The 14,345-nt window shown below is 56.0% G+C and overlaps 1 protein-coding gene across 8 annotated transcripts in view; it reads right to left on the reverse strand.

Annotated features, from left to right (window-relative positions):
* Nucleotides 1-14,345, reverse strand: part of ARHGAP12 (Rho GTPase activating protein 12) — a 65,943-nt gene that overhangs the window by 31,082 nt on the left and 20,516 nt on the right. For 3 of the 8 annotated variants that reach the window (XM_066584975.1, XM_066584972.1, XM_066584971.1), the window contains exons 3-5: nt 6,539-6,778; nt 3,326-3,469; nt 2,047-2,127 (exon numbers count right to left, since the gene is read on the reverse strand). In XM_066584975.1, the coding sequence (XP_066441072.1) occupies nt 2,047-2,127; nt 3,326-3,469; nt 6,539-6,778 (465 nt within the window). The remainder of the gene's footprint in view (nt 1-2,046; nt 2,128-3,325; nt 3,470-6,538; nt 6,779-14,345) is intronic. The other 5 variants (XM_066584973.1, XM_066584979.1, XM_066584978.1 and 2 more) reach the window with 3 other exon arrangements.

Genomic DNA, 14,345 nt, shown 5'->3' on the forward strand with positions numbered 1-14,345 from the left:
AGAAAAACATGGCTGCTTCCTTCTAAACATAGCGCCCCCCTTGCCCACAGGGTTGTTTGAGGTATTGAGCTCCGATGCAATGCCACACAAGCAGACATGTTTTTCTAACCACAAACTCTTTAAAGGTGTTTTCTAACAGTGAAATGAAAAAAATAAATAAATAAATAAATTTACCAATGTTAAAAAACAAGAAAAGGTGCGCTCACCTCTTATGTGCCCCCCAATTCCCCACTGCTGCAACCCCAGAAGCAACTTTAGCGGTCACATGATGCACATTGATCAACTTAGCAGCTCAGCCAATCTGAGGGAGAGGGGGCCAGAGCAAGCCGGGGAGAGGGGGGGGGGGGGCCAGAGCAAGCCGGGGAGAGGGGGGGGGGGGGGGCCAGAGCAAGCCGGGGAGAGGGGGGGGGGGGGGCCAGAGCAAGCCGGGGAGAGGGGGGGGGGGGCCAGAGCAAGCCGGGGAGAGGGGGGGGGGGCCAGAGCAAGCCGGGGAGAGGGGGGGGGGGGGCCAGAGCAAGCCGGGGAGAGGGGGGGGGGGGCCAGAGCAAGCCGGGGAGAGGGGGGGGGGGGCCAGAGCAAGCCGGGGAGAGGGGGGGGGGGCCAGAGCAAGCCGGGGAGAGGGGGGGGGGCCAGAGCAAGCCGGGGAGAGGGGGGGGGGGGCCAGAGCAAGCCGGGGAGAGGGGGGGGGGGGCCAGAGCAAGCCGGGGAGAGGGGGGGGGGCCAGAGCAAGCCGGGGAGAGGGGGGGGGGCCAGAGCAAGCCGGGGAGAGGGGGGGGGGCCAGAGCAAGCCGGGGAGAGGGGGGGGGGCCAGAGCAAGCCGGGGAGAGGGGGGGGGGCCAGAGCAAGCCGGGGAGAGGGGGGGGGGCCAGAGCAAGCCGGGGAGAGGGGGGGGGGCCAGAGCAAGCCGGGGAGAGGGGGGGGGGCCAGAGCAAGCCGGGGAGAGGGGGGGGGGCCAGAGCAAGCCGGGGAGAGGGGGGGGGGCCAGAGCAAGCCGGGGAGAGGGGGGGGGGGGCCAGAGCAAGCCGGGGAGAGGGGGGGGGGCCAGAGCAAGCCGGGGAGAGGGGGGGGGGCCAGAGCAAGCCGGGGAGAGGGGGGGGGGCCAGAGCAAGCCGGGGAGAGGGGGGGGGGCCAGAGCAAGCCGGGGAGAGGGGGGGGGGCCAGAGCAAGCCGGGGAGAGGGGGGGGGGCCAGAGCAAGCCGGGGAGAGGGGGGGGGGCCAGAGCAAGCCGGGGAGAGGGGGGGGGGCCAGAGCAAGCCGGGGAGAGGGGGGGGGGCCAGAGCAAGCCGGGGAGAGGGGGGGGGGCCAGAGCAAGCCGGGGAGAGGGGGGGGGGCCAGAGCAAGCCGGGGAGAGGGGGGGGGGCCAGAGCAAGCCGGGGAGAGGGGGGGGGGCCAGAGCAAGCCGGGGAGAGGGGGGGGGGCCAGAGCAAGCCGGGGAGAGGGGGGGGGGCCAGAGCAAGCCGGGGAGAGGGGGGGGGGCCAGAGCAAGCCGGGGAGAGGGGGGGGGGGCCAGAGCAAGCCGGGGAGAGGGGGGGGGGCCAGAGCAAGCCGGGGAGAGGGGGGGGGGCCAGAGCAAGCCGGGGAGAGGGGGGGGGGCCAGAGCAAGCCGGGGAGAGGGGGGGGGGCCAGAGCAAGCCGGGGAGAGGGGGGGGGGCCAGAGCAAGCCGGGGAGAGGGGGGGGGGCCAGAGCAAGCCGGGGAGAGGGGGGGGGGCCAGAGCAAGCCGGGGAGAGGGGGGGGGGCCAGAGCAAGCCGGGGAGAGGGGGGGGGGCCAGAGCAAGCCGGGGAGAGGGGGGGGGGCCAGAGCAAGCCGGGGAGAGGGGGGGGGGCCAGAGCAAGCCGGGGAGAGGGGGGGGGGCCAGAGCAAGCCGGGGAGAGGGGGGCCAGAGCAAGCCGGGGAGAGGGGGGCCAGAGCAAGCCGGGGAGAGGGGGGGGGGTAACCCTGGTAACCCCTTTAATCTGAATTTGATTTCTTCTCTCATCTACTTTGTTTCCTACACGGATGCTACAAGCCACATTACTGCGCAGATAATTAGTACTTAAAACGTACCTTTGGCAGCTCCCACTCAGAGCGCGATCCATCAGCGCTGTAGTAATACGGTCGGCCTTGATCATCCACATGCTTTATCCACTGTAACGACACCGCAGCATTAAACACACTTGTACAATAAAGCTGGTCAGCAGCTAGCAGCAGTGCAGCCCGCCTCATGGCTAGAACTAGTGGGGAGGCGTAGGAGCGTCGATGAGGCGGCCCCGGCTTCTTTTGCTTACCCCAAAAACCAGACCAGCGGCGCCCCCTCAAGCCTGACCTAATTAAAGGAAAACATTGCTTAGCTTATTTTATTGTGGGCCAAATATTAAAGGGGTCCCCCAATCATATGAACATTACTTGTTATACATTGGCTACCTAGACTTTAAGGGGCAGTAACTTTTCGGACAACTTTTGCTCATCTACTAGATTGGGTTTGTCTCATCAAATCTGTAATACAAATAAAGAACCCTAAATCACGCCTGAAGTAGCTGCCACTAGGGGGCTCCCTTCCAGCTTCTCTGCAATCCACTCTGTCAGATAAAGAACTTCCTTAGTAACAAGGGCACAGGGACATTTCCATAGCAACATGGGGAGGGGCTGTCTTTACAGACAGTTCTCGCGCACCAAGAGGCTGCAGACTGACAGATCTGCAGACACTGTGTTAAGGATCTCGTGTCTCTGCCTCTGTGCACACATTACACACATTGTGGGTTTACTAATCATTTTACCAAAATGTCTATAAATGACTGATTATCCTGGGAAAGCAGAGGGGAGGGCTGATTAGACCACAGACAGAGCAACGCAGCATGGGAAATCAGGGCAAGAAAATGCAAGACAGGGAACTACTGGCAGAATTCTACGCTTGCTACATGCCCATTCCCTGGTTGTTGATTGCAAATAGCAAAACAGCATAAACATGGGGAAGACCACCTGAAAATCAGAAGTCCAAGACATGAAACCACAGAAAATGAGGGGAAGGGGGTGAAGATGTATTGTAGAAAACGTGTTGAAAACTCAGATATGCTTTGGGCGCTCTTTCACACAGGCTACAAAATCATCACTACAAAACGCCCGTATGTGACGCTCCTGGTCTCCAATGGGTTCTGTCAGGCTACAAAACATCTAATGTGGAAGAACCCGTTCAAGACCAGGAGCGTCACATACATGCATTTTGTAGCGATATTTTGAGACCATAACACCAATACATCTCACTGTTACGCAAGAACCACAAACTACAAGAGGAGGCGGAGCTTCAAGGTCGGGAGACAAAGTCAAGAAGAGTATAGGGCGGGTGTACCTTCTCATTGGTCTGGTCATTGATAAAGAAGGTATGGCCGTGCTGATCCAGTTCTTCCGACCACCCCTTAGGAGGAGAGCCGTACAGACTATCTGACTGATTGTTGTCACAAGCGTTGTGAAAATTTTCTTCAGCTGAAATTTGCTAGAAAGAGTTGGAAAAATGTAAAGCTCTAGAACAAAAGATGATCAGAGAAAGTACGAAAAATCACCCAGAAGAAATAAGCAAAGATACAAATTTCATTAAATTCATTCAAGTCCTGTCCCGTTACTTAAAAAGATTTGTCAGAGACTTTAAGAAATTAAAGGGGCGATCTGGAGGAAATAATTAACAATTAATAATTAACAGGAGTGCAAGGTTTGGGAAATCTCATCTACCCATATGTTACCCACAGCAGAACACATCGGGGAGGGGGGGGGGGGGTGAAGAGAGAGATCGTTTTACATTACATTTTACAAAGGTTGGGCCAGAAGTAACAAAAGGATGGGAAAGTAAGGGAGTTGAGAACTGACCCTCCAGCTGTTTTTCATTAGTACTAAGTCACATGACTGTCTATAAAAAGAGCATGTTAGAGAGGCCGAGTCTCTCAGAAGCAGAGAGGGTGAGAAGTCGCCAATCTGGGAAAAACTGTATAAAAATTGTGGGACAATGTCAGAAAAACATTCCTCATTGTTAAATTGCAAAGAGTTTGAATGTCCCACCATCTAAAGATTCAGAGAATCTGGAGAGATTCGCCATCCAAGCTGGATGGTCTCTCCTCTTGAGTCCGCAAGACACGGCTCAGTGGTTTCCAAGAAAAATTTAAAATTTTGATTTCCCTGCCCACAGAACAGTTTTCCATTTTGCCTCCGCCTGTTGTAAATGGGTTTTGGCCCAGAGAAGACGCCGGCGTTTCTGAATTGTGTTGTATGGCTTCTACTTTGTATGGTACAGCTATAACTTACATTTGCGGATTGTACGGCGAACTGTTCACAGACAATGATTTCTGGAAGTATTCCTGAGCCCTGCAGTGATTGGCGTTACAGAATCATGCCTGTTATTAATGCAGGGCCCGTAGATCTTCAGCATCCATTACTGACAGTCGGCCTTGTCCCTTGTGCACAAGAATTTTTCCAGATGAAATGATGTACTGGAGATGGAGAATATTCAGTCTTTCCAATTCCATGTCTACTGGCATTTTTCTGAAATTGTCCCACAATTTTAATACAGTTTTTCACAGATTGGTGACCTCCGACCATCTCTGCTTCTGAGAGACTCGGCCTCTCTTACATGCTCTTTTTATACACAGTCATGTGACTTAGTAGAGAATTGACCCTCCAGCTGTTTTTCATTATTACCATTTACTTTTCCACCCCTTTTGTTACCCTCGGACCAACTTTTGTGAGATGTGTGGCTGCCATCAATTTCTAAATGAGTTTTTTTTTTTTTTTTATGAAATTGAAGGTCTCTCCGATATGAGTTCTATTCACTATTGTGAAGACGTTTTGCTTATGAAGGATTTCCAATTTTTTTTTAATGCAGGCATTGGGGATAACCAAAACTTGCTATTGTGGCAGCTTACATTTTTTTGAGGTAATATGGATTGTGCTGCTTTTTAAAAATACAATTCTAGGGAATTTTGTCTAATTAAAAATGTGTCTTTTTAATCTGGATTCATTTTCTTTACCGGTACGTTTACACTTAGCGGAAAGGTTGCAGCATTTCCACATCCAAACGAAGTAAAACATCCGTATCGGCAGCTGATTTCAGAAGATACCGCACCCCCCCACCTCCGCAGTCTCTATAAGAGCAGGGGCGCTGGGCGCTCTGGAGAATCCGTGGCATTTCCGCTAAGTGTAAACACTGTTGTACTTTGACACTATAGGTCAGCCTCTGAAGGGGACTTGAAGATGTGATCCCTCGATCACTAGAATAGTACACTGCATTACTTGTGTACTGCATTCTACCAAGCCAATGACAGCAGCCTATGTGGCTCTGTGGGAGGCGGGGCCTATGTGGCTCTGTGGGAGGCGGGGTCTGATATGCCGAGTTACATTGCAGATACAGAGGCCCTGTCAGACCTCGGCTGCCGTGGGACCCCACTGGACGTTGTGTTCATGTTGCAGGTGCCGATTGGTGACAAGAGGAGCCGCTCCCCATGTTGTTTGCTGGACATTTATCAATCTCAGAGCAGATATCGCTTCAAGCAATTCTCTCGCTCCTAGCCGGGCTCTCGCACGTGTATGATTTCCTCGTATTACGCGGGCCCTGGGCACCTGTGTGATATGCGGTATCTTGCAGGCAAACAGATTGCCTTTCACAGTTCCAATCACACTAGCATGTCAAAATATGTGAGCGCAAAGAAAGAAGGCAGCAAGTTCTATCCTGCAACGTAAATACGTGAGATACACCCACTGTTCTCTATGGGCACATATATACATGCGTCCGTACACAATTACACTGCGTATTGGCGGCATGTATACATGTAATCGCTAAGCGGCAGCAGGGGAAATATAAAGAAAAAAAATCCCGGTACGACAGCGTTTGCGAGATACGCCGGGTCACAGCAGACTCCAGAGCCATAAAATGTGACGGCCGCAGCTGAGGGAGCTGCCATCATGCTGAGTCTACACTCCTGCGTGACCGCCGCAGCTGAGGGAGCCACCATCATGCAGAGTCTGACCCCCTGCGTGATCGCTGTAGCCGAGGGAGCCACCATCATACTGAGTCTGGCCCCCTGCGTGACCTCCGCAGCTGAGGGAGCCACCATCATACTGAGTCTGGCCCCCTGCGTGACCTCCGCAGCTGAGGGAGCCACCATCATACTGAGTCTGGCCCCCTGCAAGACCGCAGCAGCTGAGGGAGCCACCATCATACTGAGTCTGGCCCCCTGCAAGACCGCCGCAGCTGAGGGAGCCACTATCATACTGAGTCTGGCCCCCTGCAAGACCGCCGCAGCTGAGGGAGCCACTATCATACTGAGTCTGGCCCCCTGCAAGACCGCCGCAGCTGAGGGAGCCACTATCAGACTGAGTCTGGCCCCCTGCGTGACCACTGCAGCCAGGGGAGCCACCATCATACTGAGTCTCTGCAGATGTTTGAAGTACTGGAAAGAAATGTTTAAACCTGAAAGGACAATATTTTTCATAAAAGCCCGTGGGTGAGGTCCGCCGTGAACTGGGCGATAACCCCCTGTAGTGTGAACCCCACTGCCAGCCCCGCTTCACCACCTACCTCGGACTCCCCCCTACTGGTCTCTTTAGTGCAGCGCGGCGGCTTCCACGTCCGTTCCTGCGTGGCCTTATTATAGTAATAGAAGCGTCCAGTGTTATCTTTGTGCGTCTCCCACTCCCCGCTGGTTTGGACTGGGGGGGCGTTCGGCTGAGGGGGAAGATTAGACTGAGAGATCTTCAGCTCTTGCAGATTGGCATACACAGGAGAGTCGGGTCTTGCAGTGGCGGGAGAGACAGAGAACTGAAGAGAAGAGACACCAGAGAGAGAGAGTTACCAATCAACAGAGAGACACCGTCACCAACACCCAAAATTAACAAGTCCCCATTCAATTAAAAGAGACTCTCCGATTGTAAACTATTGATGGCCTGTCCTCAGTAGTAGATCAGTAGGGGTCTTCCCGGACCCCCACCGATCGGCTGTTTGCTGGGCCAGTGAGCCAGTATACTGAGCTGACCTCTGCAGGAAGCAGACAGCTCCACTTCCACTGCAGTGGACAGGCTTAATATTGCAGGCAAAGTTCACATGGAAGTAAATGGCCTGTAATACCAAGCCTGACCACTGCAGTAGAACTGGAGCTGTCCGCTTCCTGCACAAGTCCGCTCAGTGCACTGGTCTGGCAGTCAGCTGATCACCAAGGGTCCCAGGTGGAAGAAGCCTATTAGCCATCATTAGATTAAAACCGGACAACCCCTTTGAATTTACAGCACAGCTGCCATTTTGCTTGACTGCAGAGTTAAAGGGAAAGAACGCCTATAATAGAGATAGATGCCTTGCAGTAAAGGGCTAGCTCCACTCAAAAGCTGAGGTCTGTCTGCAAAATCCCTACAGGAAGCTGAGATTATGGTGCTGTATGAAGGCTGCCTGCTTGTGACCAGGAGACAACGAGGCACCGCTGACCATCTCCCTGACAAAGTGACATCTCTGCAAAGTTCATTTCTTGATCCTCTAAGAAAAGAAACTTGTCAGTGACCTGCGGATCGCCTCTGCATCGATGCAGAACCAAAGGGGTGCCGTATTGTGAGGCGGTGACAGGCGAACCATCCAACGGTTTAGCTTTAGTGGTGATGGCCCCCCACGTCTGATATGCCCCTAAGGAGCCCGGTGTCAGATGTGCCCCCGCGTCTGATGCGCCCCTTCCTCCCTGCGTCTCGGATACGCGCCCCCCCGAGGGCCCCCCTCGCGTCTCGGATACGCGCCCCCCCCGAGGGCCCCCCTCGCGTCTCGGATACGCGCCCCCCCCGAGGGCCCCCCTCGCGTCTCGGATACGCGCCCCCCCCGAGGGCCCCCCTCGCGTCTCGGATACGCGCCCCCCCCGAGGGCCCCCCTCGCGTCTCGGATACGCGCCCCCCCCGAGGGCCCCCCTCGCGTCTCGGATACGCGCCCCCCCCCGAGGGCCCCCCTCGCGTCTCGGATACGCGCCCCCCCCCGAGGGCCCCCCTCGCGTCTCGGATACGCGCCCCCCCCGAGGGCCCCCCTCGCGTCTCGGATACGCGCCCCCCCCCGAGGGCCCCCCTCGCGTCTCGGATACGCGCCCCCCCCGAGGGCCCCCCTCGCGTCTCGGATACGCGCCCCCCCCCGAGGGCCCCCCTCGCGTCTCGGATACGCGCCCCCCCCCGAGGGCCCCCCTCGCGTCTCGGATACGCGCCCCCCCCCGAGGGCCCCCCTCGCGTCTCGGATACGCGCCCCCCCCCCGAGGGCCCCCCTCGCGTCTCGGATACGCGCCCCCCCCCGAGGGCCCCCCCTCGCGTCTCGGATACGCGCCCCCCCCGAGGGCCCCCCTCGCGTCTCGGATACGCGCCCCCCCCGAGGGCCCCCCCTCGCGTCTCGGATACGCGCCCCCCCGAGGGCCCCCCTCGCGTCTCGGATACGCGCCCCCCCGAGGGCCCCCCTCGCGTCTCGGATACGCGCCCCCCCGAGGGCCCCCCTCGCGTCTCGGATACGCGCCCCCCGAGGGCCCCTTCCCCCTCGCGTCTCGGATACGCGCCCCCCGAGGGCCCCTTCCCCCTCGCGTCTCGGATACGCGCCCCCCGAGGGCCCCTTCCCCCTCGCGTCTCGGATACGCGCCCCCCGAGGGCCCCTTCCCCCTCGCGTCTCGGATACGCGCCCCCCGAGGGCCCCTTCCCCCTCGCGTCTCGGATACGCGCCCCCCGAGGGCCCCTTCCCCCTCGCGTCTCGGATACGCGCCCCCCGAGGGCCCCTTCCCCCTCGCGTCTCGGATACGCGCCCCCCGAGGGCCCCTTCCCCCTCGCGTCTCGGATACGCGCCCCCCGAGGGCCCCTTCCCCCTCGCGTCTCGGATACGCGCCCCCCGAGGGCCCCTTCCCCCTCGCGTCTCAGATACGCGCCCCAAGGGTCCCCTCCCCCTCGCGTCTTGGATGCACTTCCCGAGGGCCCCCTCGCGTCTCAGATACGCCCCACGAGGTGGGTTTAGTTTAATTACTGGCGTCATTGATTTGCATCATATTGCAGCTCATATTGGGGGCTCCTCACATCACAGTTCTAACAGTCAGTGAATACGTTAAACTTGTATGAGACAGCAAACATTTATACATTTTTAAAGCCTTTTTAGTGTATTAACAATTCACTGAGAAAGAAGGATCAAATCCATACAAAAATCACTGAAGAGCGGCCACACTTACGGACACAAAGCTGCAGGGGCAAGTACAGACAGCCATTCCTAGCAACTTACAGAGGACAGAATGCTTCTACCTCCATGTATGGCATTCTGTATCGGTAAGTAGGGCCGCTCTTCAGTACTGCCGCACATTAGAGTGTATAGATGTGCACTCTATTACCTAAAAAATACTTTTTTCTTTTTTTAGGTGTTTAAGACCAAGAGGGCGTCCCGCCTTGTGTCTCCATTCAACTGCTATTCACGAAGGAAGCATCAAAAGCAAAACGGATACATGAAGAACACAGAGGCCAAAATGTAGGAAAGACCAAGTGCTCTGAACTACACGTTACAGTTATGGGCTCGTCCAACAGGTTGTAATTCTTCATGCAGACATCTGACGAACGACCCCCACAGAGCGCACTGCGCAGAGCGATGATCCACAGTCATGGCGTCCGTTATCAGCGCTTTTATTGTGCAAAAGTAGTATAAAAATATCTATTTATACACAAATGTGGTATTGCAGGAAGGACGGCGCCGGACAGATCGAGAAAAGTCACAATTACATATTTTGAAGACCTTGAGCGGGGGATGGGGGAGCCACGCAGGGAGTGGGGGGCACGCAGGGTCCGCCGACGCCATCACCACTCCGCAGGTTCCTTCTACCGCTGCTCAGAACGCTCAGCCTACGGAAGCTTACAGAAAAAAAAAAACCTTAGATTTTATTTTTAATAGATAAATTACACCCGGCCGTCGGCCCACAAGAGGAGCGCCGGAGGAGCGCCGGAGGAGCGCCAGCCGCTTCCCTGAGGGAGGAGTGCTAGCCACTGCCCCACAGCAGCCAGGCTTGGTACTGCAGGCACTAAATTCAATAGGAGCCGGGCCTGCAAATCCCAAACTGGACTCCTGTAATGCGGAAGGAGCTACCAGCTTCCAGCTCCATCTGCACTGAGAGCGGGCAGCCAATATCAGCTGATCGCCAGGGATCCCAATTAGTGAACCCTGCCAAACTACCCCTTTAATCAAGACTGGCTCATGCCCACATCAAAACTGGGGGCATCCATGAATAAGAGCTAAAAGGGTCTTCACCCGAGACCATATACTGACCCCATGGACATCTCCCACAAACTTGTATTACAGACATCCGAATGGCCTTTACAGCGCCCCCTACTGCAAGGCAGCTACCCTATGTGCCGGAGCCTCCCCAGAAGGAAAGACCCCCAGCCACAGATGGCCGTTTTGGGATGCTTGTCCCTCATCAGGTTGGCGGGGTGAGGCGCCGGTGACGTGGGACGGGAGGGGCGCTGTTTCTCCTTCTACCATCTTCAATTTGCATACCAGATTTCCCAGGGAGCACTGCATGGCCTACTTGACGTTCTCCACAAGGTGAAGCAGTACCCACCAGGACTCACATTGGTGGGCAACCAGAATCCTACTGTGTACTGTTAGGGGAACCCCGAAATAGCCGTCTGCAGATGGGGGTCTCATATCCTCAGTCACGGTCTGTGGCCTACTAGAAGGTCGGACAGACCCTCAGGCCGCTCTCACACAGAGCGCTCCCAGTGATTGCCATGGGGCTTTGCAGACGAGCCCTCGGAGGGGAGGTGTCTAACGCCGCTATCGGCTCTGTGCATTTCAGCACTTGTTAAACACCTCATCGCCCATCGCAATGATGGGGTGCGTTAATGTTGTAAAAGGCGATTGAAACGCCACACGAAATTGCGGTTTTGGAAGCAGCGTTTTGCGACATGTGGGAGTGGCCTGAGGAAGTTATCCCAGAGACTGCTGGGATATAAAGCCACAGGCTCCGCCTTTTTTCCCAATGCGCACCGCCATACTATTGCTTTGTATACGTTTACAGTCTCCAACTTCATAGCTGAGGTTTCGTTTTATCAAGTGCTGCAAGCAAATAGGGATTCCCCCGTAGATGTACGGCGTCCGGGTCGCCCAGCTCCGCACGCGCTCCACAGAGCGAAGAAAGAGTACCGTTCGGTACCGCCTTAAGGTGCTTTAACGTAGAACCATCATGCAGCGCAAATGCATGACCCATCTAGCGGTGAAGGTTGTGCACAAAGAAGACCGGACGCCGCATCACTAATGAGCGAACGCCTGCTTACTGCGAATAATGCCTGGCGGCTCCACCTCCTCCGCGCAGTCAGGAACTATAAGCACAAGGACGATTATCGCTGCGATGGCCCGACCGCGCCCTCCGCCAGCAAAGCTACGCAGAAGACTCTTCCAATCCCTGAGATTCTTCTTCCGCCCCACAGAGTAGACCAGAAAGCTTGTTGCAGCCGTTCTAAAGTAAGATCACTTGGAGTTGGACAGCGCGGCGCTCCGCTAGAGGCGCGTCGCACGAGGACACACAGCTGCACTCAGGATCCGCATTACGTGCATCCTAGGAACGCAGAACACGCGCAAACACGGAACTAAGAACTCAAACTTCCCTGACTCCCGGGAGTCGGATCCACCCTGCCGGAGCGCACGGCCGCTCGTCTCTCATCTCCGCGCTGTCTTCTATTTCACGGTATTGTGTTCGTTGTCTCCCATCTGGCCTCACATTTCACGCTATCTGATGCGCCGACATCCTCGCAGCGCGAACACCGCGCAACGCAATAATTAGATTACATCTTCTAGGTGACAATCACTAATTAGTGTAACAGGGAGTGTTATGGGATCTCTTCTGGCGGATGACAAGAACGCTCACAGTGACACGACGGCCAGCGTTACGCCAGCCGCGCTCCAATGATCCCCCGCTAATCTGCAGAAAATCCCGACTTCAAGGTGCGGTTTAAAAGTTTAACACACAAAAAGGTGGAACGGATTTTTAACTGCGAGTCAGTATCATCAGTACATCTAGTGCAGCCCGACAACTTGTAGGGGAGCCCGAAGACCCGCAATATCTACCTGAGGAACCCTTGTGTCAGCGGGCACCGGCTACACTGGGCATCACCCTCCTCAGGCCGCTCCTCCCTTCTACACCTGCACAATTATTAATTCTCAGCCATTTCAGTTTTGATGTGTAAGTGCAGATGAGCGAGCACAAGTGGAAAAACTCAAATGTGGATTTGCCTCCCAGTCTGCAGAAGAAAACCTCCTGCGCAGGGCCCTCCGCCCTCGCCCCTCCTGCGCAGGGCCCTCCGCCCTCGCCCCTCCTGCGCAGGGCCCTCCGCCCTCGCCCCTCCTGCGCAGGGCCCTCCGCCCTCGCCCCTCCTGCGCAGGGCCCTCCGCCCTCGCCCCTCCTGCGCAGGGCCCTCCGCCCTCGCCCCTCCTGCGCAGGGCCCTCCGCCTGTTCTGAAGAGTCATCTGAAGTGCGGTACGGTTGGCACAGGGTAACACAGAACTTGCGTATCATATGCAATAATAGAAGCTCGTGGGACAAAATACTTTCATTGACCTCATTCCCCCGTAATGTACGTTTGTGTGAATGAGCCCCAATGGTAACAAAGTATCCCTCACAGCCGACAATCTCACAGCCATTAACAAACAAGCAATCTAGCAACAGTTCTGCCCTCCGTGGTTCCAACTGAAAGCACTTGCGGCGGAGGCCGTCTGACCACAAGCTACAGGAATAATGTGTGCGACTCGCTGGCGGCCGTGGGGGTTACTAATCCCAGAGCGACGAGTAAACACGACAAATCTGCTCAACTTGCAGAAGAGAGATTTCACTTCCACACAATCATATTTGAAGAGGTCAAGAAAAAGGGAGGCGGAGCGAGCGGGGCGAACAGCATGGAGCGAGCGGTGCGGGGCGAACAGCATGGAGCGAGCGGCGCGGGGTGCGGTGTGAGTGGCGTGGGGCGAGCAGCACGGGTTGATGAGAATGATGGTCACAGAGATAAAACAATGATGGCTTAGGATCTACGCGGGGCAGAAGTTGCTGCGGAGCGTCTACAACAGACCTGCAGCGCAACGCCCGGTCAGATTTTGGGGTGGGAAAAGCTAATTAACAAGCCGCAGATTTCAATTCTGCACAGATTTTCTCTGCATTATGTAGATGACATGTTACAACTGCTGGTGCGATGGTCTGCAGACCTCGGGGTGACGCCTCAATCCTGCCCCCTGCTGGTGTGATGGTCTGGGGGGCCACCGAATACGACAATCGGTCCCCCTAATGGTGGTCCGAGGCACAATGACAGCTCAGCGATATCTTCAGGACATCCTGCAGCCACGTGTTCCGCTAATGGATAATGCTCGGCCGTGCACACAAGGGGGTCCCAGGAGCCCCCCACAACATTGTCACACTTAAGCCTACATGCCCCCTCATATCCCATCTTGTATCCAAGATGGGTGGTACAACAGGGTACTAGAGCCACTGTGCTCCCGTATCACATCTTGTATCCAAGCTAGAGGCGGTACAACAGGTTACTAGAGCCTCCATGCCCGCCTGTATCACATCTTGTATCCAAGCTAGAGGTGGTACAACAGGGCACTAGAGCCTCCATGCCCGCCTGTATCACATCTTGTATCCAAGCTAGAGGTGGTACAACAGGGTACTAGAGCCTCCATGCCCACCTGTATCATGCAGGAACAGAGCAGGCTATTCTACAGCGCAGCGTTGCATCCACCATGACATCCACACCCGCATCGACCCGCACGGCCTTATAAGCCTCCTCACACCTTCTAGGTGCTCCTTAAGGACTGATTATATCCGCCTCCTTCTTGACTTTTTTTTTGCTGTGATTCTACGAAAGAAAAAAAATATTGCACTAGGTCCTATTTTTGGACAAGAACGCCCATTAATCTCTATGGACCTTAAAAAAAAGGCCTCCTAGCCACTTGCCGCGCAAAGTGCATGCGAGCGCCAACCCATATGGGAAGCTGCGATGGGAATGCAAGGCGGTTTTCTCATCGCATACAAGCTGCAGCTTTGCAAATGTGAAATGGCTGCGAGTCGGTCAGAGCAACATCACCCGTGTCCGTAAATCCCCCGCGCAAGTGCAGCCTTAGGGCGGTGTCACATGCTGAGATTCTTGCATTGCGAGTCGTACAAATCCGCACGTATGTGAACCCTATTCTCATACCCGTGAGCGGTGCGTCCAATCTCTGGGTGTGCCCTCGCACTGCACCACTAACAGGGACATAACTATAGGGGATGTGGTTGCATCGGGCCCCAGAGGATTACGGGCCCCAATAAGGCCTCTCCATATAGGGAGCCCAGTACTATGAATAAAGCATTATAGTCGGGGGCCCCGTT

This window comes from Eleutherodactylus coqui, chromosome 12 (genome assembly GCF_035609145.1).
Source record: "Eleutherodactylus coqui strain aEleCoq1 chromosome 12, aEleCoq1.hap1, whole genome shotgun sequence".
NCBI classification, from domain to species: Eukaryota; Metazoa; Chordata; class Amphibia; order Anura; family Eleutherodactylidae; genus Eleutherodactylus; species Eleutherodactylus coqui.